At 56.0% G+C, this 26,190-nt stretch overlaps 4 protein-coding genes across 6 annotated transcripts in view; 1 reads left to right on the top strand and 3 right to left on the bottom strand.

The window, feature by feature from the left end:
* GPSM1 (G protein signaling modulator 1) overlaps positions 1-1,809 on the top strand; it is a 28,224-nt gene extending 26,415 nt beyond the window's left edge. For all 3 annotated transcript variants that reach the window (XM_072984690.2, XM_072984691.2, XM_072984692.2), the window contains exon 15: positions 247-1,809. The gene's annotated coding sequence lies outside the window, so the exon portion shown is untranslated. The remainder of the gene's footprint in view (positions 1-246) is intronic.
* DNLZ (DNL-type zinc finger) lies at positions 1,757-4,119 on the bottom strand. The gene is made up of 3 exons (XM_072984703.2): positions 3,818-4,119; positions 2,846-2,985; positions 1,757-2,373 (listed from the first exon to the last, which is right to left on the bottom strand). The coding sequence occupies exons 1-3, from the start codon at positions 4,022-4,024 to the stop codon at positions 2,226-2,228; spliced, it is 495 nt and encodes a 164-aa protein (XP_072840804.2). The 5' UTR covers positions 4,025-4,119; the 3' UTR covers positions 1,757-2,225.
* Positions 4,120-4,758: 639 nt separating this feature from the next.
* CARD9 (caspase recruitment domain family member 9) lies at positions 4,759-12,380 on the bottom strand. The gene is made up of 13 exons (XM_072984701.2): positions 12,247-12,380; positions 10,719-10,954; positions 10,288-10,425; positions 9,654-9,979; positions 9,191-9,370; positions 8,839-8,991; positions 8,363-8,488; positions 7,886-8,077; positions 7,159-7,200; positions 6,738-6,786; positions 6,513-6,574; positions 6,091-6,167; positions 4,759-5,543 (listed from the first exon to the last, which is right to left on the bottom strand). The coding sequence occupies exons 1-13, from the start codon at positions 12,297-12,299 to the stop codon at positions 5,447-5,449; spliced, it is 1,731 nt and encodes a 576-aa protein (XP_072840802.2). The 5' UTR covers positions 12,300-12,380; the 3' UTR covers positions 4,759-5,446.
* On the bottom strand, positions 12,000-25,564 carry SNAPC4 (small nuclear RNA activating complex polypeptide 4). Its single transcript, XM_078382847.1, has 24 exons — positions 25,329-25,564; positions 24,614-24,760; positions 24,002-24,048; positions 23,263-23,436; positions 22,946-23,071; positions 22,660-22,738; positions 22,382-22,463; positions 22,007-22,111; positions 21,446-21,518; positions 21,110-21,274; positions 20,791-20,938; positions 20,089-20,195; positions 19,691-19,785; positions 19,275-19,369; positions 19,102-19,187; positions 18,035-18,460; positions 17,470-17,562; positions 16,844-17,072; positions 16,565-16,635; positions 15,907-16,221; positions 15,609-15,804; positions 13,586-15,261; positions 13,282-13,399; positions 12,000-13,133 (listed from the first exon to the last, which is right to left on the bottom strand). Exons 2-23 carry the CDS (start codon positions 24,744-24,746, stop codon positions 13,292-13,294), a joined length of 4,629 nt encoding a protein of 1,542 aa, XP_078238973.1. The 5' UTR covers positions 24,747-24,760; positions 25,329-25,564; the 3' UTR covers positions 12,000-13,133; positions 13,282-13,291.
* Positions 25,565-26,190: the final 626 nt, after the last annotated feature.

The following is a 26,190-nucleotide window of genomic DNA, read 5'->3' as shown; positions in this document are numbered from 1 at the left end:
ATCGCCTGCCTGGTGTAAAAACTGCTGGATAGCTCCGAGGTTTAAGGCCTCTGTTTGTGGAGCCAGAGGTTGGGAGTTCGATTCCCCCCACTGGTCCTCCTGGACAGGAGCTGGACCGGATGATCTACAGGATCCCTTCCAACCCTCCGGTTCTGAGAGGAGGAGGATGCCAACCACCTTTATGTAAAATAAAGCCAACAATCCTTTTTAGCTGAGCAATAAAAATCATTTTCTTTTTTCCCACAGGCTCAGCCGAGGACCAGCCATATAAACGGTGCCATAAGCCTTGCGAATTCCGAAGCAGAGGCTCCGAAAGTGGGCTTCCCCGTATTCCCAGCGTTCGAGAAGGAATGGGAGCCCTGCTTCGGGGGGGGGGGGACCCTGGCCATCCCCGTTGCGTTTCTTAGTCCTTGTCCAGCTGCCCCCCCCCCGGTCTTGAGTCTCCACCCATAACTATGCAACGGGGGCCCCTTTGAACGGAAACGTCGTCCGTGTCTTGAGAAGGGCCTTAACGGTCTGGGGGGGGGCCCTGCGGTTCAAATCCCTCTGAATAAGCAAGCTTAGAAGACGGAGGGTGGCCCCGATCCTACCCGGCCTTGAAAAGAAGCGCCATTCGCACAATGGGGTGTCTCAGTTCTTCTTGGGCTTTTTTCTGCTGGGAAGGAGATCCCCCCCCCCAAGCTGGAGGTCACCCAAAGTTATCTCCAGTTTTGAAAGAGCCTCGGAGCGAGCCGGTTTGAGGCGCCCTCGCTGAAAAGAGCCGGTCGCGTGCGTGCACACACACACACCCCCGAGGCTTTTCGGAGCGCAACTGTGTCCTTTCGCATCAACATTTGTGGGAGGGAGGTGTGTTCGGGGAGCCTCCCCGCTCTGCGTCCAGAACACCATCATCGGGAAAACACGCACGAGGACGGCCCGGGGGGGAAAGGCCCTTGGGTTCACCCTTCTTGAAGCGAACGGGAAGCCTTCCGAGGACGCGAGAAAACCATTTGCCACGCTGTGTCCGCCAGCTTGACAGCAGCCCAGAAACGACGGCACTGGTGCTGTCCCGTACTAGCTTAGCCAAGGTCAGGAGCTGGTGCTGCTCTCTCTACTCCCCCCCCCCCGCCGTGGCAACAAGCGGATAAACCCGGAATGTGTTAAAAAGATATTTTTAAAATCACAAAAAAATAATTATTAAATTACCAAAAAACTCGCCTCTAGAGGGGGGCCAGAGATGGCGCTATGTATACCGTTGGCTATTAAAACAGCGTTTGCTATCATCCGTGTTTGTCAGCATCCACGGAAGGGCTTGGAACCGCTCTCCCACGGATATGGGGCTCTTACTGTGTTATTGGCTTTAACGCAACCGACCTCTCTCTACCCCGGGGAAGTATCCTGCCCTTCTCTGCTTCAAATCTTCCCTTGATTCATTTTAACAAGAGAGGGATGTGACCCCCCACCTTGCCAAAACAGAGAAGCTGTGTGGGGTGGTTTTAAGAATCTCGGCTCGGCTCTTCCTAGAACCAACCAGCTCAGGTGGGCGACCCAAGACTGGGGGGCCCTTCAGCCTGGCTCTGCTCCCCCCCTCTCCTGGCAGTGGACTCAATGGGCAGGACTTGGACCGTCATTGATATACTTGAATGTATTTGCTAATTTATTTTCCATGCTTATTTGCTGTAAATTCATGGGTAGGAAAAGCCATGATCCGTATGACTTCTCTGCCCTAACCCTCTAAAAGCCGGAAAAATGTTGCCAAATGAACTTACACCTTAGATATCTGTAAGAGAGCAGGGGGTTGGTGGTTTAATAAACATTTTGTGACCCAAACGTCTTTGGAGATGTGGACTCTCAATCTTTTTGCTGGGGGCTGGCCACCATCCCATGACCTCGGGAGGAGGCGGTGACCGCTCCAGCGCTGGAGAAAACGGGGGCCACCCTCGGTCCGATCTGCTTGGATTTGGATTCCTGCCTTGAGCAGGGGGTTGGACTGGATGACCTCGTGGTTCCCCCTTCCAACTCCCATTATTGCGCTAAGCTGGCGCGCCTAATACACACCACACTTCAATCCTGTCCCAATCTGTACAAACGAAACAGCAGACGCTTTGATCTGTCGCTCCCCAAGGCGCGAATGGACATGTTAAGCCAACAGAGTTGACGCAGACAAAGTCTTTCTTCCAAAATTCCTGGTGTCAAACATTCCCGAAACCGAACCATCCAAAAAGGTCAGAGGGCGCCGTGCGTGGTCATTTGGGGTCTTTTTCTCCGCCTTCTTCCAGGCGTTGGCTTGGGGATCCCACCGCCTCGGGGTCATCGGTCACAAATTCCAGGGCCTCTTCGCCAGCCACGCGTCTCACCTCCTCCCCTTTGGCTGCGAGGATTTCCTCAATATTCCTTAATCGTAAACGAAGAGGAGGGTGAGAAACGAGAGGGGAGCTGAACGGGCTTAGTTCCAGAATATCAACAGAAAAATTATAGAAATATTTTTTTTCTAAAGATGGAGTGACCAGAACTGGCCCTAAAGGGAGCCAGAGACCATGATATATATAATGTTCACTCTTAAATAGTGTTTGCTATCATCCACGTTTTTCAGCATCCACGAGGGGGCTTTGAACTGATCCCCCATGGATATGGCAGTCCTACTGTATGTTCTTCTAGCGATAGATAGCCAATTTTCTTTCTCTGATGATTTCCCCAGTTTTTTTTTAATTTCCAGCAGAAGTTTATTTTAATTGAAGTTGTTCCAACTGCCTTGCTTGAGAAGATCCCACACAACCCCATCCGTCCAGGCTGCGGTTCTCCCGCAACGCCTGGGAGACCCAAATCCAAAACGAACCAAGGGCAAGGCCCGGATCCCGACACTCACCTTTTCCCCGCCAAGTCTGAGAACCAGCCCAGGTTGTCTGCAATCACGTGATGGTTCGGGCAGCCGGGGCATTTGACCACCACCACGCCGTGATGATAGGCGGTTTTGGAAATGGTCTTGGCTGACCGCGTCCCGCAGACCTGCAAGAGAAAGGGGAGCCCAACAGGGTGTGTGTTTGTGTGTGTGTTGTGTGTGTGTGTGTTGGCTCTGAAGAGGAGCCAAGGGCCTTCCTTCCCTGCTTTTCTCCCTAAAAAAGGACTTGTACATCATTTTGAAAAAAGGCAATCTTTACAGAATTACTTAAAGGGGTGGGTTGACCTTTGGGGGGGCACTCTTGCTGTTTTCTGCTGGGTGACTTCCAGTTTTTTTCTTTTAAATGTTTCCCCTTTAAGGATGGAAACCACTTAGGGTCCCTTTAAGGAGAAAGGTGGGGGTGGAAATATTTTAAATAAATAAATAAATAATTTAATCAATATACTGTACATATCTAACTGGTCCTTTCACTGTATTAGACGCACCTCCCCGGTGAGCCCGATGCCCTTTTCCGGTCGGTTTGCAACAATGTAACACACTTATCAACAACAAGGAAGGACGCAACCTCAAAGCAGCAACTGCGCCAAATCCAAGGGGAAGAAATCTGGGAAGGGGCGCGTTCCCCGTCCCCCCCCCTTTCTCGGGGTATCCTCCGGGGGGGTCCCCCTCCCCTCCCCCTCCCTTCCCCTCCCCCTCCCTCGCAAAGGACCCCCCCTTCTGCTTCTTCTTCTCGGAAACCCGGCCGGGGGGGGGCGGAAAGAGGGAGGGAAGGAGGGACTACAACTCCCGGCAGGCCGGGCGCGCGGAGGAGGGCGCGCGGAGGCTGGGACTTGTAGTCCCTCCTCCCTCCTCTCCCCGCCTCCCGGGGTCGATCTCCCCCCCCTCCGGTCCCTCCTTGCCCACCAGCCTGCCTCCCCCCCTTTTCCCACGAGCGCTCACTTTGCACGTGTAGACCAGCCGGTAGCGCCCTCCCGCCGCCTCCGCCCGTGCCTGCGCGCCGCCCGAGGCCAGCCGAGCCCCGCGGGGCGGCCAAGGCGGGGGAGGCGTCGTCGTCGCGGGGAGGGAGGCGCCCCCGCGGAGAAGGAAGGAGAGGAAGGGGAGCAGCCGCCGCCCCCGCGGGGCTCCGAGGAAGGAGCGCGCGGCCATGGCGGCCGGGGAGGAGGAGGAAGCGGAGGAGGAGCCGCCGCCGGGAGCGCGCAAGCCGGGGACCGCCGATAGCGCGGGGCGGGGAGCGGGCGGGGAGAGGAGAGGCGCGCCCCCTCTTGGCGCCCCCCCGGGGCTTGCCGGAGCCGCCAGGGAGGGAGCCAGGGATGGAGAGAGCCGGCCATCAAATATAATAATAAAGAAATAAGTAAATAAGTAAATAAACCAACTCCTGGGAAAAGCGTAAATGGAAGAGGGGGCCCAAGGGCCTGGCCCCACTTACACGTTGTCAAAGGCTCTGGTGTGCAGAAAGAAGAAAAGCATCCGTTCATCAGCGCGCTTGGGTTTGGAAACCAGTCCCTCCCATCAAAGCACAGCCATGAAAATAGTCGGTGCCTTTAAAGGAGAGGAGGGCCTTCTCAGTGGCTGCTCCCGGAGCCTCTGGAACTCCCTGCCACCGGAGGCCAGGCTGGGCCCTGTCTTTTGGCTCTCCTTCCACAAGCAGGCCAAGCCTTTTCTCTCCAGGCGAGCTTTCCCTCCGTAAACCCGCTCCCCTGTGTGTGGTTGTTGTGTTCTGGCTGTGTTTGTAGTTACTGCTTTTGTTTGCCATTTCTCAGAGTAGCCTTGCTTTGATCCCTTTTTCAATATTTGTACACTTAATTGTTTTTGTTTGCTTTAAATATTGCCTTTTCAGGATGCTAAAAGGGACTTTTTAAAGGAAAAAGGCGGGGCAAAAATATTGTTAAATAAATAAACACTTTTAAATAGGACACGTTGTAACATGCATACAGCACACAGAGGAAGAAGATGATGCCCTAACCCCCATCCACTTTGGCTCCAGGCGGTCCCCACGGTCGCCAGGATGCGGCATTTTCATAGAATCACAGAGCAGGAAGGGGCCCTCAAAGGCCATCCAGTCCAACCCCCCCCCCCAGTCCAGGCAGGGCATCGAAACCCAAGACGATCGGATCAAGACCTTTCCAACCGGACCTTAAAAAGCTTCACAATATCCAAGGCTGGCTTCTAAAAACCCTCCTTGGTCCAAACCCCGACATTCTGGGGTGTCTTTCGTTTCCATTTCCCTCCCTCCAGCCTGACTTGAAGCAAAAGGTCTTTAAAAAAGAAGAAGGGTCTCCCAGCCTCGGACACGACTTTTTCTTCCTCAAATCAAAGAAACTGCTGGTCCTTCACAACCCAAGGCCAGAGGCGGCCAATCCGGCCTTTCTAGTCCACGAAAAATAACCATCCTGCAGTCGGTAAACTTTTGTGGATGGATCGGGAGCATCTCCCTCGGCATGATAGGTTTGGCCCGGCGGCTCTTTCTTCGAGGGAAGCCGAGACAGCGGCCGGCCGCAGGAGTGCGGACGCTTTAAAGTCACAACGGCGGCTGATCGCACCCCTTTCCGCGCGGAGCCCCCGCCGCCGTTAGGAGCCCTCGGTATCCGTGTTGTCGCTGCCTGAGCTGTGCTTCCAATCCACCGCGTGGGCCCGGACCTTGTGCATTTTTCTCAGGGCTCTTTTTCTGGAGAAAATAAAATAAAAATCCAGTTTCCAAAAAGATTGAGAGGCAAGCTCAGCCAAACCAGCCTCTGTGACTCTCAGCAGCCCTTGGGGGGGGGGGGGAATGGACACAGGAGGAGAACGGAAAGGGTCCCAACCCCATTTCCCGTCGGTCTTGTCCTACTCCCCGGGAGGACGCGGGAAGGGGGATCTGTGGGTTTGCCAGGGTGCGTCGCGCAGGCGTGTTGGGTTCACAACACTGGGCAAACGTTTGGGCTGAGAGGAAAGACGTGGAGCCTTCAAAGCATCCGACTCCATTTCCGCTCGGCCGCAACAAGCACCCTTCTGCCTGTTTCTTTTCACCGCTTGGTGGACAGAGCGGAAGCAGGGGAAGAAATTACTGTATTTTTTGCACCATAAGACTCACTTTTTTCCCACAAAACAGGGGTGTGGAAAGTCTGTGCGTCTTATGGAGCTAAGAAAACAGATTATATTTTCCTGTTTTCTTCTCCTAAAAAATTGGTGCGTCTTATGGAAAGGTGCGTCTTATGGAGCGAAAAATACGGTACCTCCGGTAATGCTCAAAGGTGTCCTTCATTCGCCGGCGACCTTTCTCGACCAGCTCGGCATCGAGTTGACCCTCTTCCTGGAAAAGCAAAGGAAGATCAGGGATGGACGGACGGACGGACGGACGGACGGACTTACGGACAGACAGACAGACAGACAGATAGATAGATAGATAGATAGATAGATATTTTGTGGATAAGTGAATCAGCAGATATGGATCTCATATATATTTCTAGGATTTTTCTTTTCATGTTTTTAATATTTCCAGACTCTGGATAGGTGAATCAGTGGGTCCTGATCCCACAGGTCACGGGTTCCTGCTGCCGTTCCACCCTTCCCTTCCAAGCGGAAAGTATTCCAGCTTGAAAAATAAAATAAGCCGGTGGCTAAGGCCTAAAAAAGAAAGAAACAAGTGAACGAGCACCTGAAGTCGCGGTCTGTTTCCCAGAGCGTTGAAGGGCACCTCGGGAGCGTCGGAGCCTTTTTCTGGGCGTGCGTGAGAGAGGAAAGGAGTGGGAAGAAGGGGGGGAACAGAAGGTAAGCAAACATTGCAGGGGGGGGAAGGCTTCCTAAGCCAGATTTCCCCCCCCCAACCTGGCCTTCGGAGCAGAGCCAGAAAGCCTCGCCAGCCTCAGAGAAGCCGCCTTACCTTTCTCAGCACCTTTTAACTCTTCGTCCAGGTTTCCGAGCGAGGTGAGCTTCGCGCAAGGGGAAAAAAAAGAGAAAGAGAACAATTTTTTTCTGTGAAGGACTGTGAACTCTGCTCCCCTTCTTTCGTTTTCCAAGAAGAAAACACAGAGGAGAAGAAAATTTTCTACAAACGCAGTCAACCTCTTGCGTTTTCTAACAGCCGCCGTCCGCGGAGAAGCGAACCCGCGGATGCTGATCCTGCAGATTTGGGAGACCTACTGTATAGGTTTGTTGACTGCGTTGTGAACCACCCAGGAGAATATGTGGCACTCATGGGCTGGTATAGAAATGAAATGCAGTGAAGGGAGCGAGTGGATGGCTGAAGGACCCGCTCGCCCCATCCGAGGGAAGAGACCCGAGCGAGCGATCACGTTTCTTACCTCTTGGGAACTTCTGGACGATGTTTCTTCAAGGTCTGAAGTCTGAAATGGTCACAAGTGGATGAGCAAGACGTTAGGACGCAGGGGTGGGCGTCAGAAACAAAAGTTGTAGCCCTGCGCCTGCCCGCCCGCCCGTCCACCCGCTCCCTCCTAGCATGCAGAGAAAGCTCCCTAAGGGGTCACATCCATGATGACTTCGTTAGACGGAAAGGAAGGAGTTGCAGTCTTCCAGAGACCCAACGTGCAGGACGGGCCCTCCCTAAAAATTCTTAAAAGTTCTCCACAATGACCGGTCGTTTGGGAAGTGGTTACAGCAGATCCCCCTACCCGGAGGGGATCCGTTCCAAGGGCCCTCGCGAGTGCAGAACCACGTGGATTCCAGCGAACGCTAAATAGCAGATGCTATGCAGAGCGTGGTCCCCGGATCCCTCTCATGGCCAGCTCTGATGCTCATGTCATCTTTAGAAAATTTTCCTTTTAATATTTTTGAGGCTGGGGATCCCTGGATACCAATCCCGCGGATCAGGAGGTTAGGAGGTTGCCGTTAAGTCAGAAACAGCGGGAGAGCACAGAAGGGCGGGAAGGCCTGGAGGAGGCTGCGTGCTGAGCTTTGGGGAAGCCAGAGAGGCTCCCCTTGGAAGATCCACCAGAGAGGCTCTCTCTCTCTCTCTCTCTCTCTCTCTCTCTCTCACACACACACACACACACACACACACACACACCCTACCAGGAGGGAAGGGTCGAGGTGGAGCCTTTGCAGGGCGGCTTCGGCACGGAGAAGCTGCCCCTCTTTCTGGAACAGCTGGAGCTGCAGTTCGTCCCGCCGCTCCCCGAGTTCCCGGATCTGCTTCCGGCAGCGGTCCTTGTCCAGCAGGCTCTGGGCGTACTGCTTGTGGAAACCCTCTTGAGTCAGGAGGGCCTGGAGGAGGAGGAGGAGGGCGAGGGGGTGGTGTTGGGGAGAAAGGCAGAAAGCTCAACAGGCTGGCCCCATCGAGCCTCGTCTTCCTTGAGGTCAGAGCAGGGTTGGGAATGAGGAGGCCGGACTGGAGGGGACGCCCTTGACCGGGCGCTCCGGACGAGCCGCCCCGGAAGAAACAACACCGGGTCCAAGCAGGAGGCCTCCCCCCCTGCTGTGCCGGGTCCCCCTTCGCAGCGGCTCCCCTTTGGGGAGATGGGAGGAAGGGCGCCGATCCGCGGGCCCTACCTGGTCTCTTTCCGCAGCCACCTCTTCCATCTGCCTCAAGATGGCCTCCATCCGGTCCTGGTAGATCTGGTTATCCTTTTGGAGAGAGGCGCACCTCAGGTCCAGCAGCTCTTTCTCCTCTGCCACCTGCCAAGGGAAGCACCGACCCACGGCATGGAGGTCATCCCCCCCCTCCGGCCACGGTGGGGCCAGGGAGCGTAGGCTGACCCCAATCCGTGACATTGTCTCCGGCTCCTTCGAGTGCCCTGTTTCGGCCACTTCATTGTTAGACATCTAAATGTCTATGGTGTTTCTTTTAATATTTTCAGATTGTGGATAAGGGATGCAGTGGATCCCGATCCTGCGGATAAGCCGGGTCCTACTGTAGTCTGACTTCCGCCACCCTCCTTCCCATGCCCGTCTCCTGCCTTCTTCCCCCAGCACCTACCCGTTTCCCCTCCAGAGTTCATAAAACTCCCCCTAGAATAGCCCCTTACTTTGTCCCGCGCCTCCTCCGTCCGCCGGAGCGCCTGGCGTGCGTCGTAGAGGGCGTTGAGCAGCTGCTGATGCTCCCGCGCCATCCGTGCGCGCTCCTCCTCGAGGGGCTGGAGGGAGACGCCCTCCTTCTCGTAGCTGCGTTTCTGGGTGACCTGGGGGGGCAGGGAGTCCGGGGGGGGGGAGGCAGAAGGCCATGAGGAGTGGGGCAGAGGGTCTGGCTCCTTGACCCCCTGCACTCCCACGGGGTCTCTCCTTCTGCCTTGGGACTTCCTCTCCCGCCTTTCCCTCTCCCTTGGGGGGAAACCTCCTTTTGTTCCTACCCCCCCTTTTAAGTTATTTTATAAGAAAGACCTGCAGGGTGCTTTCGAGCGCCTTGTTCTTGGCCAAGAGCAAATCCTTCTCCCGCTGGATCTCCCACACCGCCTCGTGGCTGGGCCGCTGCTCCATGGCGTGCTTCAGCTTCAGCGTGTGCTTCCGCTCCAGCTTGCAGTCGTCCTCGGCCTTCGCCAGGCGGTGCTTCAGGCAGTCGATCTGCTCGGAAGGGACCCCGACGGACAGACAGGAGGAGGAGGAGGAGAGGGGAGAGTCACGGCGCGCAAAGCAACGTTGGCGGTCCATTCAGTTCACCGCAATGTGCGGTGCTCACCGAAGGTCAAGGCATGTCCTCAGTCCTCTGGAACACCCTGTTGCCTTTCTCATCCATCAATCCATCAATCCATCCATCCATCCATCCATCCATCCATCCAACCGGACCCCCCCCCGCCGCCGGCCAGTTGGCTCCCCACTATTTGGGAGGGATGGAGGGAGGGCCCACCTCAAGCTGCAGATCCCGGTTCCTCATCAGGGCGGCGTTCTTCTCCTCGCTCTGCTTGGCGTAGCTCATGGCCAGCTGGTAGTTCTCGTCCTTGCAGGCCTTCAGCTCCCGGCCGAGGGCGTCCCGCTCTTCCTTCATCTTCTGCGCCCTCTCCTGGTGCTTGCGCAGGACGCTGTCCTTCACCCGCATCTCCCGGAGGAAGTCTTCCTTGGCGCGGAGCATCAGGTTCAGCTCCAGGACCTTCTGCCTCTCCTCACGGATGGTGCCCTGGAGCTTCGAGATCTCGCTCATGAGCAGCCCCGTCAGGCTGGACTCCCCAGCGGTGTCTGCGGGGGGAGAGGGGGGGAGAGACAGGAGGACTCAGGGGGAAGTCTGGGCTCCTTCTCCCATGTGGCGGCCACCCTACGGAGATGACTTATCATCCTCCAGGATTGCCTCTCAGCCTTCCCTTCTCCGTGCTGAATGTGCCAGGTTCCCTCAATCTTCCCTCAACGGGATGGTTCGGCTTCCAAACCTCTTGGGGTTTTAATATCAACGAGTGTTTTAATTGTTTTGAATTTTTTTTTGTGGCATTTTAAAAAACGGTGAGTGTTGTGTGACTCTTAATTGCCATGAGCCGCTTGGCTTATATTACCGATAATCATAGAGAAGACCCGGGTGGGCTCCTTGCCGGTGACTTTCTTGTAGAGGTGAGGGTAGTATAGCTCAAGGCTCTCCAGGAACGCCACAAAACCCTTCTGGCCTGTCCTTTGGAGAATATCCAGGAGGACGCCTGCAAGGGAGGAAGGAGCATCGTTTAGCCGAGGGGGGGGAGCAAGAAGATGGTGAATTGCCACATCCCCCCTCCCCTTGGTGGATGCTGAGAAACGTGGATGATAGCAAACACTATTTTAAGAGGGACCATAATACATAGTATGGTCTCTGGCTCTTTCTGGTGGCCAGTTCAGGTAACTTCAACATTAGAAATATCTATTTCTAGGATTTTTCTTTTAATACTTTCAGGTAAGTGGATCAGCAGATACCGATCCCGCAGATATGGGGGTCCTACTGTGATGAATGAGCTACCTGTTTTCCTTTTCCGGATCACCAGGCTGGGGTCATTGAGGATTTGCTCCTCGTCATCGTGGTTGATGACTTTGCACTGCCGGAGGTAAGGCGTGATGCGGGAAGGGTCGATCACGGAGATCAGCTTCACGCGGAAATTCTCCAGGCTGCTCCAACAGGCCTCGTCGCTGTCGTCCGTCTCGGACATGGCGGAAGGAGAACGAGAGCGCCCGCTCTTGGTCCCGTTTGCCAAAGCGCTGCAGAAGGGCAGAAGGAACGCCCGTCGTCAAGCGGGAGCAAGGACGTCATGCGGGGAGACCCGTCCGGAGGTTGGTCGTTGCTTGGGAAGACTGGCCAAAGGTAGCCGAGAGAGCAGCGCACGGTGGCTGGAGATCAGCCGATGGGAACGTCCAGCCAGACGACCGCCCGCTCTTAGGAAGCAGCTCTCGTTGGTCTTCGGTCCCTCATGAGAACTAGTAACTTTGGTACAGGAAAAACTGGGAGTTTCCCCTGTTCTTTCTTAACAAAGGGTCTTTCCTCACAAGAATTAATCTGGCCACTGACGCTGTTTGTAGAATCGTGATCATGCTTGGTCAGATGGCCACAGCCAGCGCTTATTCTACCTCCCCTTTCGAGACAGGCCGGTCTGTACCCGAGAGACACCGGCAGACGAGATTTGACATAAGCCCCGTTGCTCCTTGCTTGTTAAGACTAGGCAAGATTAGCCGGCATCCCGTCCTTCCTCCAAGCAGGAGCCTCTGGTGGCCCACAACCCGTGGAAGGGTCCCTACCCTTGAGAAGCCCACCCAAGCATGTCCTTTCGGTGGAAGAAGGGCCACCTTCCAGATTTAAAGGCAGGTGAATACATCCACCGCTCGCTCTCTTTGCCTGCTGGCTGCCATACTAGCCAATGATCCGCGGGACAGGGGAGGAAGAAGGGAAAAGGCAGAGTCACTCAAGATCCTGTGAATCAGGAATCTGCAGGAATCTTACACGTAGTGAACACCTGCAGAACCCCGCACACATCAGCTAGCATCTCAAGGCGCATTAACCCTCTCCTTCCTGGCTGTGCCTCACAGGCAGAAGGACCCTTGGGACCCACCTTTCCTGCTGGTGACGCCAGTCTCTACCCGTCCTGACAAATTCGAAGCAGCACTTCGGATAAAAGGGCAAAGCGCTTTCCAAACGAAACCACCGGCCACTAAAATCACACAAAGGACTCACCCACACCTTTGACGTACCCTCTCATGCCACGTTGCAGTGTGTGTGTGTGTGTGTGTGTGACATTAACACAATGAGATCTAGGAACACAAACGTTTTATTTCACAGTTAAGTCTGAAGACCACGCCTTCCTATTTCGGTCCCCAAATCGAGACAAAAAGATGTCGCTAGAGGCAAACCTAACAAAATATTAACCAGTAAAAATATCCACTGCTGCTGAGATCGCTTCCTGCCCCCTCCATCCTGAGCCGCCCCCCACCAAGGAGCCGCTGTGGCTGTTTTATTTCCTCAGGCTCCCCCCCCCCAAAGTAATTTAACCTCCACCAACCTGAGCGCAGGGTCCAGAACAAGACTTGTGATGGTCTGGCCACGATCCTCCATGGCTCTGTGCCTCCAGATGCCCCAAATTAACGACAGGCAGGCAGGAGAAAACTGCTGCAAAACCAACTCAGCAGGAAACAAAAAAACTCCTTTCTTCCCCAAATGAGTCTTGAAAAGGAAGCATGGAAGGGGAAGTTGCACGCCAGGAAGCGCAATGATTCAGAGCCCCGTTTCTTTGACGTCAAAGCCAGCTTTGACGTAAAAAAAAACCCCAACACACCCTCTTTATGGGTGTTTACTTTTCATGCTTTCCCTCTTCCCCTTCCTGGGACATTCGTAGGGTAGGGAAAGGCGCCTCCCCCCTGCACATGATGCCCTGGAAAGGCCAATCATCCCACTTCCCCCTCTTCTTCAACAAGGGAAGGCAGCCTTTTGAAACAAAGACATCTTAAACCAAAAAGAGAGGAAGAAACGCAGATTCTGTTTTGAAATAAACGACCCCCAGCACACACAAAAAAGGTGCATTCAGAACGGTTTGCTAGCACTACTCAGATATACAGCACAAAAGACGAGACACACGCGTTCGCCCGGGACGAGTGTGTTACAAAGGTTCTCCCTTGGCCCTTCCCTTCCCCAAAGGCCGGCCTGTGGGGGGTCCAGCGGCTGCAGCGCAGACGGGCAAGAGAGACGAAACGGTCCATGTAAACACCAGGAAGTTGCTTCTTCCTTTCTCAAAGAGTGCCGTCCCCAGTCAGCCTCGTTGGCGGTTCAATGCTACTCCTCCTTCCTCTCCTCGATGGCCATTCCCATCGTCAAGGCCAGAGTGTGGCTGGTCGTTAGTGCAAAGTGCAGGATGAGCCCCTCGGGGAGATGCAGCCGAGGTCTCCAGGAAGCCTGCAACCCAAGGACAGACACACACAGACACAGGCTGGGACAAGAAAAAAAAATCCGCCACTGGGAGGGGGGGGACCCCAATGGAGGGCGTCCTCTCCTGCCCCGAGGTCTCCCTCTCTCTCTCTCTCTCTCTGGGGAGGGTCCCTACCTGCTCCCTCTCACGGCTGCATCCTCTTCTTCCGCAAGCGCGAACTGCTTCGCGTCCCAAGCCTGCTCGGCGGCTCCGAGGCCGTCCTTTCCGCGGCCGGCGCCTGCGCAGGAAAAACCTACAAGGTGAGAGACCTCCTTGAACGGATGCGGCTTCCAGAGCCCCACCGGGAACAGACACGGGGCTGACCCAGAAGCGTTGTCTGGGATCCAACCCCCCCCCAGTCCTTCAACTCTTTTCCCCAGGACGTTCCCCCCACCCCATCCGTGATGGGACAAGGCATCTGAGCTCAGCCGAGGCTTACCTCCGGCTCCCAAGGGTGGCCTTCCTGCCCTCTGGGGGGAACCACCCCCCGGCTGGGCCCGTTCCCGGCTGCTCCACGGGATTCCTCGTCGCCTTCGACCCCTTCTTCCTCCTCCTCCTCCTCCTCTGATGAGCTGGAGTCTTCCCCCGACCTGCTCTCCCACCACCGGCCGCCGGAGAGCGTGGTGGCCACCCTGTACGGAGGCAGAGCCGCCAGGGCCGCCGGGAAGGTGAAGGCGGCCAAGAACCGGCGCTTCAGCAGGAGGTAGGCGGGGTTGTCCCGCAGCCGGCCTCGCACCAGCGCCCTCAGGCTCTCCTCCGGGTCCGGAGGGGGGGCGGTCTCCCCCAGACGGCCCCCCGAGGTCAGGAGGGAGGCAGCCCCGCGCACCAGGCTCTCCTTCTTGAGCAGGAGGGACGAGAGGGCCTTCAGGCTGCAGAGGAACGGGGGCAGGTAGGGGAGGCGGGGGCCGAGGGCGAGGGGGCCGCCCCCGGAGGCCCCCTGGGCCCACGCTTTCACCGCTGGCCCGTCTTCGAGGGAGAGGAGACGGTAGTCCGGGCTCAGCTTCTCCTCTGGCAGGGCAGGGTGGCTACGAGGGGACGACGGCCCCGCCGGGCGAGGGGAGCCCCCGGCGACGGTCGGAGGGGCGCTTCCCGCCGCCTGGTCCCGAGGGGCTCCCGTCTGGACAGGGACGGTCGGGGCAGTCCTTGGCTGGGCCCCTTCCGAGGGAGGAGCTCGCCTTGGGGGAGCCGAGAGGCGAGCCGCCGGAGGGCCATTCGCCGGGGGGACAGGAGAGGAAGGAGGGCCGCCAGAAGAGGCTCCCTTGCCCGAATGGGCCCCCGATGCTGGTGCCGCCTGGTCCAAACTGGGCGCGTGGCGTGGGCCGCTGGGGGGCGGCCCTCCTTGGCCCGGCAGCCTGACGATGGTCAGGGGGAGAAGCCCTTGCGAGGTCAAGATCAAGGTGACCGGCAGGATCGGTTTGGGGACCCCCGGGGAGGCCACCGCGGCAGGGCTGGCGTGGCCCGGGTTCTTCTCAGGCGGCCCCTGAGCCCCCGAGGAGGAGCCGAGAGTCCCTTTCACACTGGAGCCGGCCCCAAGGGCCCCTGGCGAAGCGGAGGGGCCGGGAAGCCCCGTCGTGGGTCTCTGGGGAGGCGGAGGGGCTCGGGCCGGGAGCAAAGGGGGCTCTTGTGCTCCCCGAGTCTCCCCCTCTTGGCGGCCGCTCCCCGCGGGTCCCTCCGTCCCCAGGCGCCTTGCCAAGACGGGGCCCCGGGAGGCCCCAGGAGCCTCTCCCGAGGATGCCAAACCTCCCGCTTGCGGTGGGACCGCCGGCCTCGAAGGCGGGAGACGAGGGAGGCCCGGGAGCGGCCCCGCCTGGGGGTTTGCGGGGATGGCCCTCGGAGGGCCCCCGGCCCCCGGCATGGCGGTCCCCCTCTGGGGCGCGACGACCACCGTCGGGGAAAGGATGAGCGGAGGCACCAGGAAGAGCTTGCGCTGCTGCGCCGCCTTGGCCGCCCTCAGGCGCTTCTCCCGCAGCAGCTCCGAGACCGTCTTGGGCTTCGGGGCGGAGCGATAGGGGACGGCCTCCCACGTCGCGCCCCCAGGGACGGGGCCCTCCTTGGCCTTGAGAGGGATGAGCTTCTTGCCGGGAGGCGGGCCGGCCGCCGGGGGGCCAAGCCGGGCTGGGCAGGAGACAGAAGAGGACAGAGAGAGAGGTTGAAGGTGGAGCGCAGGCAAGGGACACTCCCCGCCCGACCCCAAGCCGGCCAAAGGGTTCCTGGAGAGAGGCGAGGCTCCCCCCAGGCGCTCCCGCAGGTCAGGAAAGGCAGGCAGCGCTCGCTTGGCGCATAGACAAGCCCCCCCTCCCCAAACTGACAAGAGGGCGGCAATCCTCCTCTTCCCCGGCTGGTGGGTTCGGAAGCCCTTGGAAGCCCCCGCCTTCCTAAGTCAGACCGGCTCAGCTGAGGTCAAGGTCTGCCCAGTTTCAATTTTTCTTTTTTCTTTTTTAAAGGCAGAAACAGGCAAGTACCTTTGGCATTTGGGGCCGAAGACACCTGAAAAACAGAAGATGGAAAAAGCCATTTTTTAAAAAGCAGCTCAGCGCGGGCTGACCGGCAGCCCAAGTCCATCTTTCCGTTGGAGCAAAACGTCTTCCGAAAGCGACGGAACTGCCCTGCCGGCTTTTGTGTCTCAGGCAACGAAACCTCTCGGGTTGCCGGTTTCAGCTCCATTTGAAAAAGAACCCGCACGTTTTAGACAGAGGGGACCGAAGGATCCCTCAGGGGTTTAAGCCTCTGTTTGTGGAGCCAGAGGTTGGGAGTTCAATTCCCCCTGTGGGTGCCTCCTGGACAGGGGCTGGACTGGATGATCCCACAGGGTCCCCTTTTCCAGCTCTGCCAGCCTAAGATAATGATGATGAAGCTCCTCTCCCGACCCCCATCCCCAGCAACGGCCGTCTCTTCTGGAACAGAGGTCCCAGCGATCTCCGCGGCCACAAGAGAGGCCCGGAAGGGGTACGATGGTGGGGGCCTTACCTGCTTGTCCTTCGCTGGGTTGCCAACCACCGACCTCAAGAGCTCTGCCTCCCGGGTTTTCCTCTTCTCGATGACCCCCATGCAGCCGTCCACGTCGATGTGAAGGAGCTGCAAAGCAAGCGTCCTGCGTGAAGCCGAAGGCCGACTAAAACGGGCCCTTTTAAAAGACAGACGGCGAGGCCAGCGGCGGTTCGCGGCTGCCGGCCAAGAGGCGCAACCCCATCCTGCCGGGACCTGCCCTTCCTGCTTTGCTGCGGCGTCTGGTGGGCAAGGGAGACCCTTTGGACATAGACACCCCCCACACCCTCGCCCCCAAACTCTCTGCGACCTGTCTCAAGCAGAGCAAGAATCCCTAGACCAGCCAAGCGGCCATTCTTCTCCTGCCGTGAGCCCTGGGCTTCCAGACCGAGGCGGAGCGGGACGGCCGCGGTGCGAGGGACGGGACGCCTACCTGGATGAAGAGGGTGAACAGAGGCCTGCTCGTGAGGTGGGCGGACTGCAGGTGCTTGGAGATGAAGTCCGCTGAAACAAAGGAGAAGTGAGAACGGGGACGTATTGGTGGGTTTAGAGAGCTGGGAGTTTGAGTCCTCCCTGGGCCTCCTTCACGAGGGCTGGACTGGATGATCCCTGAGGGTCCCTTCTCAGGCGGTCATGCTGCACAGCTGGGGGGGGGTCTACTCAAGAGCTTCTGGGTGTACGCTCTTGACTTGCAGAGAAGGCGCGCCCGTACCTTTGGTCTTGCGAGACGCTTCGGTCTTGACCCGGAGGGCCCATCTCTGCACCTGGGTCCCAGTCCATGGAGTGACGGCCATCATCAGCCTCCGGTAGAGGGTCGTCTTCCACATCCCGTCCTTCTTCCCGGGGCCTGGGTGAGCCCCGTTATGGGGCCCCGACGCCAAGGCTTGCCCACCCCCTGCTTCGGAGCCCACCGCAAAGCGCTTCCTCCTTCTAAGTTCTCGCTGAAAAAAGAAGTGGAAGGGAAACGTATCGTTTCTGGAGATCTGAAGATCTACATACACACAACAGGCGCCTCTCCTCCTTTTTTCAAGGCTAAACCTGCTCAGTTCTTTTCCCATCTTTCCTCCTTATAGGGCTTGCTTTCCAGCCCCCCTGATCCTCAGCCTGGTGGCCCTCCTCTGAACTGGCTCCCGTCGGTTGGCCTCCTCCTTCGAGGATGATGTCCACAACTGGACTCAGGACTCCCGAGGAGGCCTCATCCGTGCCGAACAGCAGAGGGGGGGGGGAACTCGTACCTCGCAGGTCTGGGGGAACATTCTGCCCCATGCTTTCAGGATTGCTCCTTAATTCCCTTTAAAGAAAGAGGCCCCCAAGAAGAAGCGCCATAAACGCACGTACGGTTCTCCTCTGCAACTTGTAGCTGTTGTTCCTCAAGACCGACTTCACGTAAGCCAAGGAGACCCTCCATGTGTCCTTGGCGGTTCTCGAATTCTGCAGAAAAAGAGAGGCCGGGGAAAGGCCGTCAGCCAGATAACGGTCTCTAGGCCGTTCTCACTTAAAAAGAACAGGACAGAACAAAACAAAACTCTGGAGAACAGATTATTATTATTATTGTATTTCAGAAGTGTAGAATCTGAACCAGCAGTTCATAAACTAGGAACTCTGTCTCTGCGGGCTCAGTATCCACGGATTCATTTATCCACAGTATGAAAATATTAAAAGTAAAATTCTAGAAATAAAGATCTGGTGACCAGAACGAACCACGAAAGGAAGCCAGGGAGCACGCTATGTGTCGCGTTCGCAATTAAAATAGAGTCTGAGATCCTCCATCTGCTGGAGGAACTTAGCACTGACCCTCCGTGGATACACGGACGCCGCGTTGCTCTGGCACTACCGAACCGGACTGAAAAGGACAGCAGGGTCTCGGCGATGCAGCTGGAGAGTCTCGGCCTGGGGTACCTACCTGATGGTTCTTCTGTGCCGACTCCTTCGGGCCTTTGGGCCGGGTTGGCTGCGAAATCTCGGAAGGTCCCTGCGCTGGATCCGCTGCGCCCTGTCCTTCGTCCTGGTCCAGAAAAGCGCCAGGCGCCAGCCTCCGCTTCCGGTTCACGTTGAAGCCCTTGGAGAGCGAAGGGACCGCAGCCAGCTTTCCGGGCTTCCGTTCCGAGAGGTTCCTCTTGGTGGGGATCCACAAGTCGAGGCCGGGCACTCTCCAGCGGCCAGCGCCTTTCTCCTTGCGCGCCTTGAGGGCCTCCTCCTCCTCTCCACTGTCCTCAACCAGCTCCAGGTCCGAATCCTCGCTGCTGGTCTCCGAAAGGCAGGGGCTCGCTCTCTGGACCCGCTTCCGCTTCTTCTGGAGGCTGGCCTCCTCTTTCTTCTTCACATTTCGCTTGGGAAGCAAGGCGGCGAGAGAGACAGCCGCACGTTAACCTTAAAAGGCAGTGGTGAATATGGCTGTCTTCTTTCAAGAAGGCCGCCCAAAAGCAATGGGACTTTACAAAAACAAAACAACTCCGGAGAAAGAGAAAGATGGAGCCTCAAAATCCTCCCAGACAGCCAGGCAAAAACAGACTCGCCACGCGCCGAGACTGTGGCAAGAAATGAGGCTCATTTGTAACTTCTGACCCTTTTAAGCACTGAGTCAGCCTGCACCCCTTGAAATACAGCAGGACCCTCCCTATCCATGGACTCAGTATCCACTGATTTACTTAAGTGTTATCTGAAAATGCTAAATAACACCCCCTCCACAAGAAATATGTATTTATACATATCCCCAAGCTGTAGAATTGGCCACTAAAGGGAGAAAGAGACCAATGCAATATACAGTGTTTGCGGCATCCATGTTTTTCGGCCTCTGCGGGGATGGGGGGTGCTCGGAACTGATCCCCACGGTTCTATGGCACCTCACTTGAAAACAGCACCCAAAACTCTGAAGGAGAGGGGAGCGAAGGCTTGTTTCACACACACACACACACACAAACACACACACTGGCCGCCCTTCCTGACACCGGAAGGGGAGGCGGAACTCACCCGGTAGCCCAGCATGATCTTCCACTTGCTGAGACACTGGCCTCCGGAGCGGTGGGGCAGCTCGGACGCGATCTTGGCCCAGCGACCTGAAGAGCAAAGGGAGGTCACCCGACCGGCCAGGCTGCCCCTTTCCGTCCGGCTTCGGGAGAGAGGACCCTCCCCCCCAGGCTCACCTACGCCGTACTTCTCGGTCAGTTCGACCAGCCGGGTCTCCTCCTCCGGACTCCACTTGCCCTTCTTGATGTCGTGGTGCAAGGCGTGCAGGTACCTGTCCGGGTGGAGTGGGGTGGGGACACAGAGGGGGCACACGGGCCAGATCAGAGCACCCAAGAGGGTGGGGTGGGGGCTTCAGAGCCCCTCCAGACGCCTTGGCGCCATTTTGCCCACCTTGTCAGCCAACGCCAGAGCCCTCTCTGTTCCTGGAACCTCCCTCTCTCTCATGGCCTGTCGGTCTCTTCAGCCCTTCACTCTCTAACTTAATGCTGTACAACCAACCAAACTTTAACAAGTCCGGCACGCCACAGAGAGACCCATAAACAGAGCCACCGAGAACTACCGCCGGTGGCAGCCGAGCCAGGGTGAGACTGACCTGTCCCGGCACTGAACGTCGCTCCTGCCGGGCACCTCCGCCCGGATTTTATACCAGTCCCGCTCTCCGTATTTCTTGATGGCCTTGAGAAGCAGCTGGGAGGGGAGAAGAGGACAGCATTACAGAAATGTGGACGGCCGGGGCTCTCAGGCTCCTGCCTATTGTGATACCTGTGCCGTATCGAGATGGCGCAGCAGAAACTGAGTAGTGCACGAAAACCAGAAAAGGGGAGGAGGAGAACGCTTGGCTCTCTCCAGCCAGACACCCAAGGGGCTGGGAAGACGCAACTCAGAAACAGGACAAGCGCTGCAGGGGGGAGGGCCTCCCCTCCCCAACAAGACCCGGTAAAGCCTCTCCTCCCCCAAAACCTTCCCCGGGAGCTCAGGAACCGCCCTCACCGCATCTTCCGCCGGGGTCCAGGCGCCTCGTTTCAGCTTGGGGTCCACTCGCTTGGTCCACCGATAGAGCAGCTGGGCCGAGTCCCTCCCCTCCATGTAGTAGGCAACTGAGGGCGACAAAGGATGTCCCAGGATGTTTGAGACTGTCCCGGAGCCGTCAGCAGCGGTCAAACGGGAGAAGGGGAACGGCCGGCCACGGGTGGCAGTCACCTGCACTCCCTTCCTGAAGAAGGTCTGGCCACAGCGACACGGGGCTTTGTTACGTCCCAGCTGGATTACTGTAACACGCGCTACCTGGGGCTGCCCTTGGAAATGTCAGCGGGGCGAACACATGTCGGCCAGATTGCTGACTGGGGCTTAGAAACAAGAACTGCTTGACAGCTCGGTGGCTTAAGGATATGGGTTGGGAATACGATTTCCCCGCTGGGCATCTCCTGGATCGGGGGGGGGGGGGGGAGCTGGACTCCAGGGTCCCTTCCAGCTCTGCCATTCAAAGAGGATGATTATAATTTCCTGCTTTTAAAAGATAGGGCTTCCTTTGGGGGGGTTTCCAAGCAAACAGACAGGCGTCCCAGAATCTCCTCCATCTTCCTGCCACCCCCAAGGTAGACTAACGCAGCCTGTGCGTGTTTTATGCAACAGAAAGGCTAACAAAAGATGAAACCGGGACAGAATCCCTTCCCCATTCGGAGGCGGCCTTACTTTTCCGGTAGGGGATGTGCTTCCCGATCCGCATCTCCTGGATGAGCTGCAGAAGCATCTGGTCCTCTTCCGGGCTCCACTCGCTCCTCCTTAAGTCTCGGTTGGAGGCCTGGAACGTCTGCAGACACTGGAAGGCCGTGCGCTGCGTCTGGGGGGGGGGGGGAAGCAAGAGCGATAGGCTGCGGGGGGAGCCATGCAGTGGGCGCCTGTCTCTAACTGTGCGTGCACACACACAACAGGGGGAGAAGAACGCTGTGTGTGTTACAGTGTTTTCAAGGGGACCTTTATGGGGGGGGGGGAGAAAGGGTCCGGCACTCACCCCCAGTTCCTCCGCAATGGCTTCCCAGTCCACGCAGTTGCGCCTCGTGGCGATGTCCTTCAGCTTCTCAATCTCGTCCTCGCTCCACTCCTTCTTGCTGATGCTGGGGTGCTCGGAATTCTGCCAGTATCTCCGGAGCTCGGTCGCACTACGTGTGCCTTCGAACTACGAGACCCGGGGAGAAGGGAGAGGGGCAGAGAAGCGGCCGGTCAGTTCGGCCCTTCCCTCCAAAGGGAAAAACAGAAACCCACTGCAGGCAGGGGGGACTCCCGGGCACCGGCTCATCCTGCAGCCGTTTTTCGAGTAAACGAGGGTTAAAGAGGTCCTCCTACTCACGTTGATGTTGGCGATCTTGTCCCAGTCGTGTTCATCGTATCTGTTTCCCAGCAAGCTCTCCTCGGGCAGCAAACTAGAGCCGGGGGGGAGACAAGAGGACATTTGAGCGCAGGGCAATGAGTTGCAAAAACTTAAACGTTATGAGGCAGTAACAAACAAACAGAGAGGGCAGCTCAGAGGGTTTAGGCCTCCGGCTGTGGAAGCCGAGGCTGGGAGTTTGATTCCCCCGGGATGCCCCCTTGAGAGGGGCTAAATGTGATGATCGAGAGAGGGTATCTTCCAGCTCAGCAGTTCTAAGATTATTATTATTTATTGCAAGAGCATTGGTCCATAGATTGGAGGCACTGAGCCATCCTTTATGAATTTCACTCTGTGATGCGTACAGATGGGCCGTGCCGGCAGGAAGACAGCTTTTTTCGAACAGCCGCTTTGCTTAAAAAGACGCTGAACGAAGCTAAGCTCTGCAGGGTCGGCCTAGAGAGCCTGTTCTTTTTCTCAGAACACACAGAATCCTCCTTAAAGAGAAGCCCCTTCCAAGTCAGTTATTCTAAACCACCTTACTTGATATCATTTATTTCACGCTCTTTCTCCTGAATCTGCTTGTCCACGATCTGCTGGTCCATCTCGTTTCTGCACTTCGCTCGTTTCTCGTTCAGGTACTCAAGACTATTTAGGAGGGGGAAATAATTGAGAATTTGAAAAGAAGCAGAAACATAAGGAGAGAAATACTAGTCTTTATTACAGAAGTTAAAAACATTCTAAACAACATAGATAAGGAAATAAGATCTGTTACTGCAATACATTTTTTGGGGGGGACGGACAAAGATCGTGCGCTAAAACAGGCACCTTGGAATTCTTCTGACGGGTCACAAAAGGCCTCGCCTTTTTTTGCAAACTGCTTTGAGGGACTTTCGGGGGGGGGGACTCTGTACTTACTTCATCAGCTTGGGCTGCAGCAAACGCTGCAAACGATCGCTCATCACCGCCTGGTGTAGCAGCTGCTTCTCTCGGCTCTTCCCTGGGGGAGAGGTTTGGGGTGGGGCGTTAGAGAAATCGGCCAGCTCAAAGGCCCCTCCCAGGACAGCGAAGCCCCAGTGAGGTCTGTTTCCTCTGTGGGGCTTCAGAGAAAGCCTCTGGGTGTGTGAGGTATGGGGGGGGGGGAAGTGGAGGCTGCCATGTTGGTTACAGGAGGATAACACCCAAAGCCCCCTTACATTTGACGGTGATCAGCTCCTCAAAAGATTTGATGCCTTGTCTGGCCTTTTCCCGGGCTTCGCTGTTGGCGGGAGGGCCCTGTGGGAAGAACCGAAGAGTTTCCACCACTCAGTGGGACCTTACTTCTTCATCCGGACTGTGAGACCATACAGTAGGAACCCCCTTATCCACGGGATCAGTATCCACTGGCTCCCTTATGCACAATCTGAAAACACTAACAATATTAAAAGAAAAATCCCAGAATGACAGATTGAGCAGGCTGGAAGGTTAACCCCTCCGACTTACAATCCCCGATGCTTTATCCTTGAAGTAAGGCTTCATAAAATGACCCAGAAACATATTAGCAGGCAGAGTTTTTCTGCTGCTCGATTGGCTTCCTCTTGCTCCGGCTAGCTCCCACGTGAGCTTTTCCTAAAAACAAACAAATGAACATACACAGAAAAGGAACGTTTTTTTTTTCTTTTTTGAAATTAGCTCCACCACCCCAAGACCTGGGAGACATCTATATTAGCAGACAGCTGAGGAGGAGCTTCTGGAGGGATAAGACAGTGCCCGGTCGAACGAGCGGCCACAACAGACAACCTCCCTGAAGGTTTTCTCACCTGCTGCTCCCTGTTTTGGGCAAGCAGGAATTTAACCTCCTCAATCTTCTCCTGAAGGACTTCCTGATAAACAAGGTTCATCTGCAGGCACGTCTCGGGCGTCTGAGGGAGGGGAACGCTGGCTTCGGCCTCTTCTTCCCCCATGGCTTCGTCCGATTCCCCTGGATACACCTCCTAATCCAAGTGGAGATATGGCAGAGTTAAGCACATGGCACACGAACTGGAACATAGAAGGCAAACTCGTTTTCGACATGATGGAGACAAAGGAACATCTGCTGAAGGGTGGATGGACACTTTTGCACATCTGCGCGAGTCTGGGGTCTACTCTGATTGAGACCAGCTACAGGATATTAGCCCTTAGAGCAGAGAGAGAGAGACGTCCCACCCTCTTCTCTGCTGTTTTGCAAGAGGCCACGTAGACCACTAACTGGTGTCCACAGAACCCAGGCAGGCCAGCCGTAGTTCTGCTATTGAATGCTCTTTTATTTGTGAAACTGACACACAGTTCCTGGCTTTTCTGGCAGGGGCCATCCCTCAAGTCAACAATGCCAGGTGGAATTTGGCTCTAGGGAAAACTGACTCTTCATGGAGAATACAGAGCCTGTAAATTATTGGAAGGGACTACAGCACGCCGAGAAAGCTCAGAAGCAGCTTTCCTGGAGAACGGCAAACATCTTCTCTGCCACTCCTTGGTCACCACAGAGAACCTGACAGAGAGAATTTTGAACTGGCTACCTACCAGGTCAATGTACGTATTGGTACCACTGTCATCATCTTCAAGGTCATCTGACAAAACAAGAAGAGATGGATGGATTACCAAAACAAGCAAGTTTCTACAGGAAGACATGATGTCAGTAAAACAAAATGGGGTGCTATTACAAGGCTACAGTTTCTGAACTGCTGGATGGCTCAGAGGTTTACATTTCTGGCTGCAGAGCCTGAGGTTGGGAGTTCGATTCCCCTGCAGTTCCTCCTTGACAGGGGCTGGACTGGATGACCCCACAGGGTCCCTTCCAGCTCTGCAGCTCTAAGATGCTGATGGTGATAAGAAACATCCAAAATAGGGTTCCAGTAACTTAGCTGGCTAGACAGCTCAGTGGTTGAGGTCCGGTTGGGAGTTACTGCCTGCTTGTAGTTCCTTTGTATACATTTGAATGTGTTTTTGTTGACTGTTGTAAGCCACCCAGAATAGTGCATAGCACCAACGGGGTAGTATAGAAATCCATGAAATCAATCAAATTGCAGACTAATCCCCAGACACCACGAAAACCTCGCCAATCACCAGGGGGGGCTGAAAAAGGGGACAGCTTTAAAATTGGAAAGCAAAGAAAAGGCCCCGCAGGTGTTGCACCTTCATCTTCAGACCCCGACTCCAGGCTAGACCCCGATTCTGCGACCTCAAGGTTCGAAACGCTCGGGCCGAGGCACCTCTCCAGCTCCTCAATCTCCTGCCGAATCTTCTCTCGCTCTGCGTTGATATCCATCGCTGACGTATTCCCTGCCGGGGAAAGAAGCAGAGAAAATGCTAAGGAAACAAACAAACAAACAAACACACAACACGATTCACACAAGACCAAACTAAAAGGGACGTCCTTCCTTGACCTCCACGGAGGTCCACCAAAAGATCTAACACTAAGTCTGGTTTGAAATACTTTGAACCTGCCTTTCCTCCCTTCACAAGGACTCAAGGCAGCTTGCAAGAATTAAAGGACAGGGAATAACAGTAGCCTTCCCCCCCCCCAAAGCCTCTTATTTGTGGGATCAGTATCCGCTGATTCGCTTATCAACGGTTTGCAAATACTGTACTGGAAGAAAACTCCCAAGAAACAGATCTTTCTCAAAAAGAAGTCACCCGAAATGGCCGCTCGTGGAAGCCAGAGACCCTGCAGGTGCAAGGCAGAGTGTTTGCTCCCATCCGCGTTCCTCAGCATCCGCGAGGGCCCCAAGGTATACAAGGCTCAGTGAAGGGGAGACCTAAAGGGAGCAGCGTCCCTCCGCCTGCCTGGCCCGGCCGCCTCCCACATGAGGGCTGCCTGGCTGGCGGGGATGCTGGGACTTGTAGTTACCGAGGCGCCCGGCTGAGGCTGAGGCCGCCGCCCCTCGTCCTGGGGGCTTTGGGTCACAGTCCCATGAGCCCTGCCCCTCGGCTGCGGCTGATGGGAGTTGGAGTCCTCGAAGGCCGAAGCCTGCCTCCCTCCCTCCCCTCAACAAAACAGCGCCCGTTCGCCGCCTCAAGGAACCGCGTCGCGGCCGGAGTGTATAGGGCGACGGACCAGGAAGTGACGTAACGGCCGGGAAGCTTCTCTTCCGCCCTCCCTGGAAAGGGACCCGCGCGCCCCCTTACGTAAGAGGTTGCGTCATCGCCGGCCTCCCTTGAAGCTCCGCCTCCCTTCTCCCCTTTCCCCCAGCGGCCAATGGAGTCTCCTCAGCCAATCCCGAGCCAGAAGCGGGCGAGGGTGCGTTCCCCCTAGCCAATCAGAGGGGAGAAGAGTCGGAGACGGACAGGCCTCGGAGTCCCGCCCCCTCGGGGAGGCCAAGCGGCCCCTTAGATCTCTTTCAAACCAAGTTTGATCCTTTAGATTTGAACGTTTGGTCTTTTTTTAAAAAAAACCCAAATTTTTAGTACGAAATTTAATACTATTTTGTACTAAAGAGAAAATATTAAATTTGGGGTTTTTTTTTAAAAAAAGCCCAAGGCTTTTAATATTGATTTTATTGCCGTTCTAAATATATAATATTGATTTAATTCGTTTAAAAATATTTGTATCTTTCTTGTTTTTTCGCTTTTCAAAATACGGTCCTTTTAATGGTTGCAAAGACGCTTTTGGATCCTTTTTTTTAAAAAAAGGAGAAAAGGTGGGGTCGATGTACGTCTAAATAAAATACATAATGTTGCACCACAATTCTGGCAAAGCTCCAGCTTCCCAG

This window comes from Pogona vitticeps, chromosome ZW-PAR (assembly GCF_051106095.1).
Source record: "Pogona vitticeps strain Pit_001003342236 chromosome ZW-PAR, PviZW2.1, whole genome shotgun sequence".
In the NCBI taxonomy this organism is placed as follows: domain Eukaryota; kingdom Metazoa; phylum Chordata; class Lepidosauria; order Squamata; family Agamidae; genus Pogona; species Pogona vitticeps.
This window is presented reverse-complemented; position numbering and strand designations above follow the sequence as displayed.

Bases quoted from the DNA above. Each gene is read 5' to 3' on its own strand.
- DNLZ (XM_072984703.2), bottom strand. From the start codon at position 4,024: ATGGCCGCGCGCTCCTTCCTCGGAGCCCCGCGGGGGCGGCGGCTGCTC. The intron at 2,986-3,817 runs GTGAGCGCTCGT...TTTCTCTTGCAG, and splicing joins GGCTGGTCTACACGTGCAAA to GTCTGCGGGACGCGGTCAGC. The intron at 2,374-2,845 runs GTGAGTGTCGGG...TTTACGATTAAG, and splicing joins TCAGACTTGGCGGGGAAAAG to GAATATTGAGGAAATCCTCG.
- CARD9 (XM_072984701.2), bottom strand. From the start codon at position 12,299: ATGGAGGATCGTGGCCAGACCATCACAAGTCTTGTTCTGGACCCTGCG. The intron at 8,078-8,362 runs GTAGGGCCCGCG...CTCCTCCTCCAG, and splicing joins TGGCTGCGGAAAGAGACCAG to GCCCTCCTGACTCAAGAGGG. The intron at 6,168-6,512 runs GTGCTCGTTCAC...TTGCTTTTCCAG, and splicing joins GAAACAGACCGCGACTTCAG to GAAGAGGGTCAACTCGATGC.
- SNAPC4 (XM_078382847.1), bottom strand. From the start codon at position 24,746: ATGGATATCAACGCAGAGCGAGAGAAGATTCGGCAGGAGATTGAGGAG. The intron at 19,188-19,274 runs GTGAGCCTGGGG...TTTGCTCTTCAG, and splicing joins GACCGAGAAGTACGGCGTAG to GTCGCTGGGCCAAGATCGCG. The intron at 17,563-18,034 runs GTAGGTACCCCA...CTTTTTCTGCAG, and splicing joins CGGCACAGAAGAACCATCAG to AATTCGAGAACCGCCAAGGA.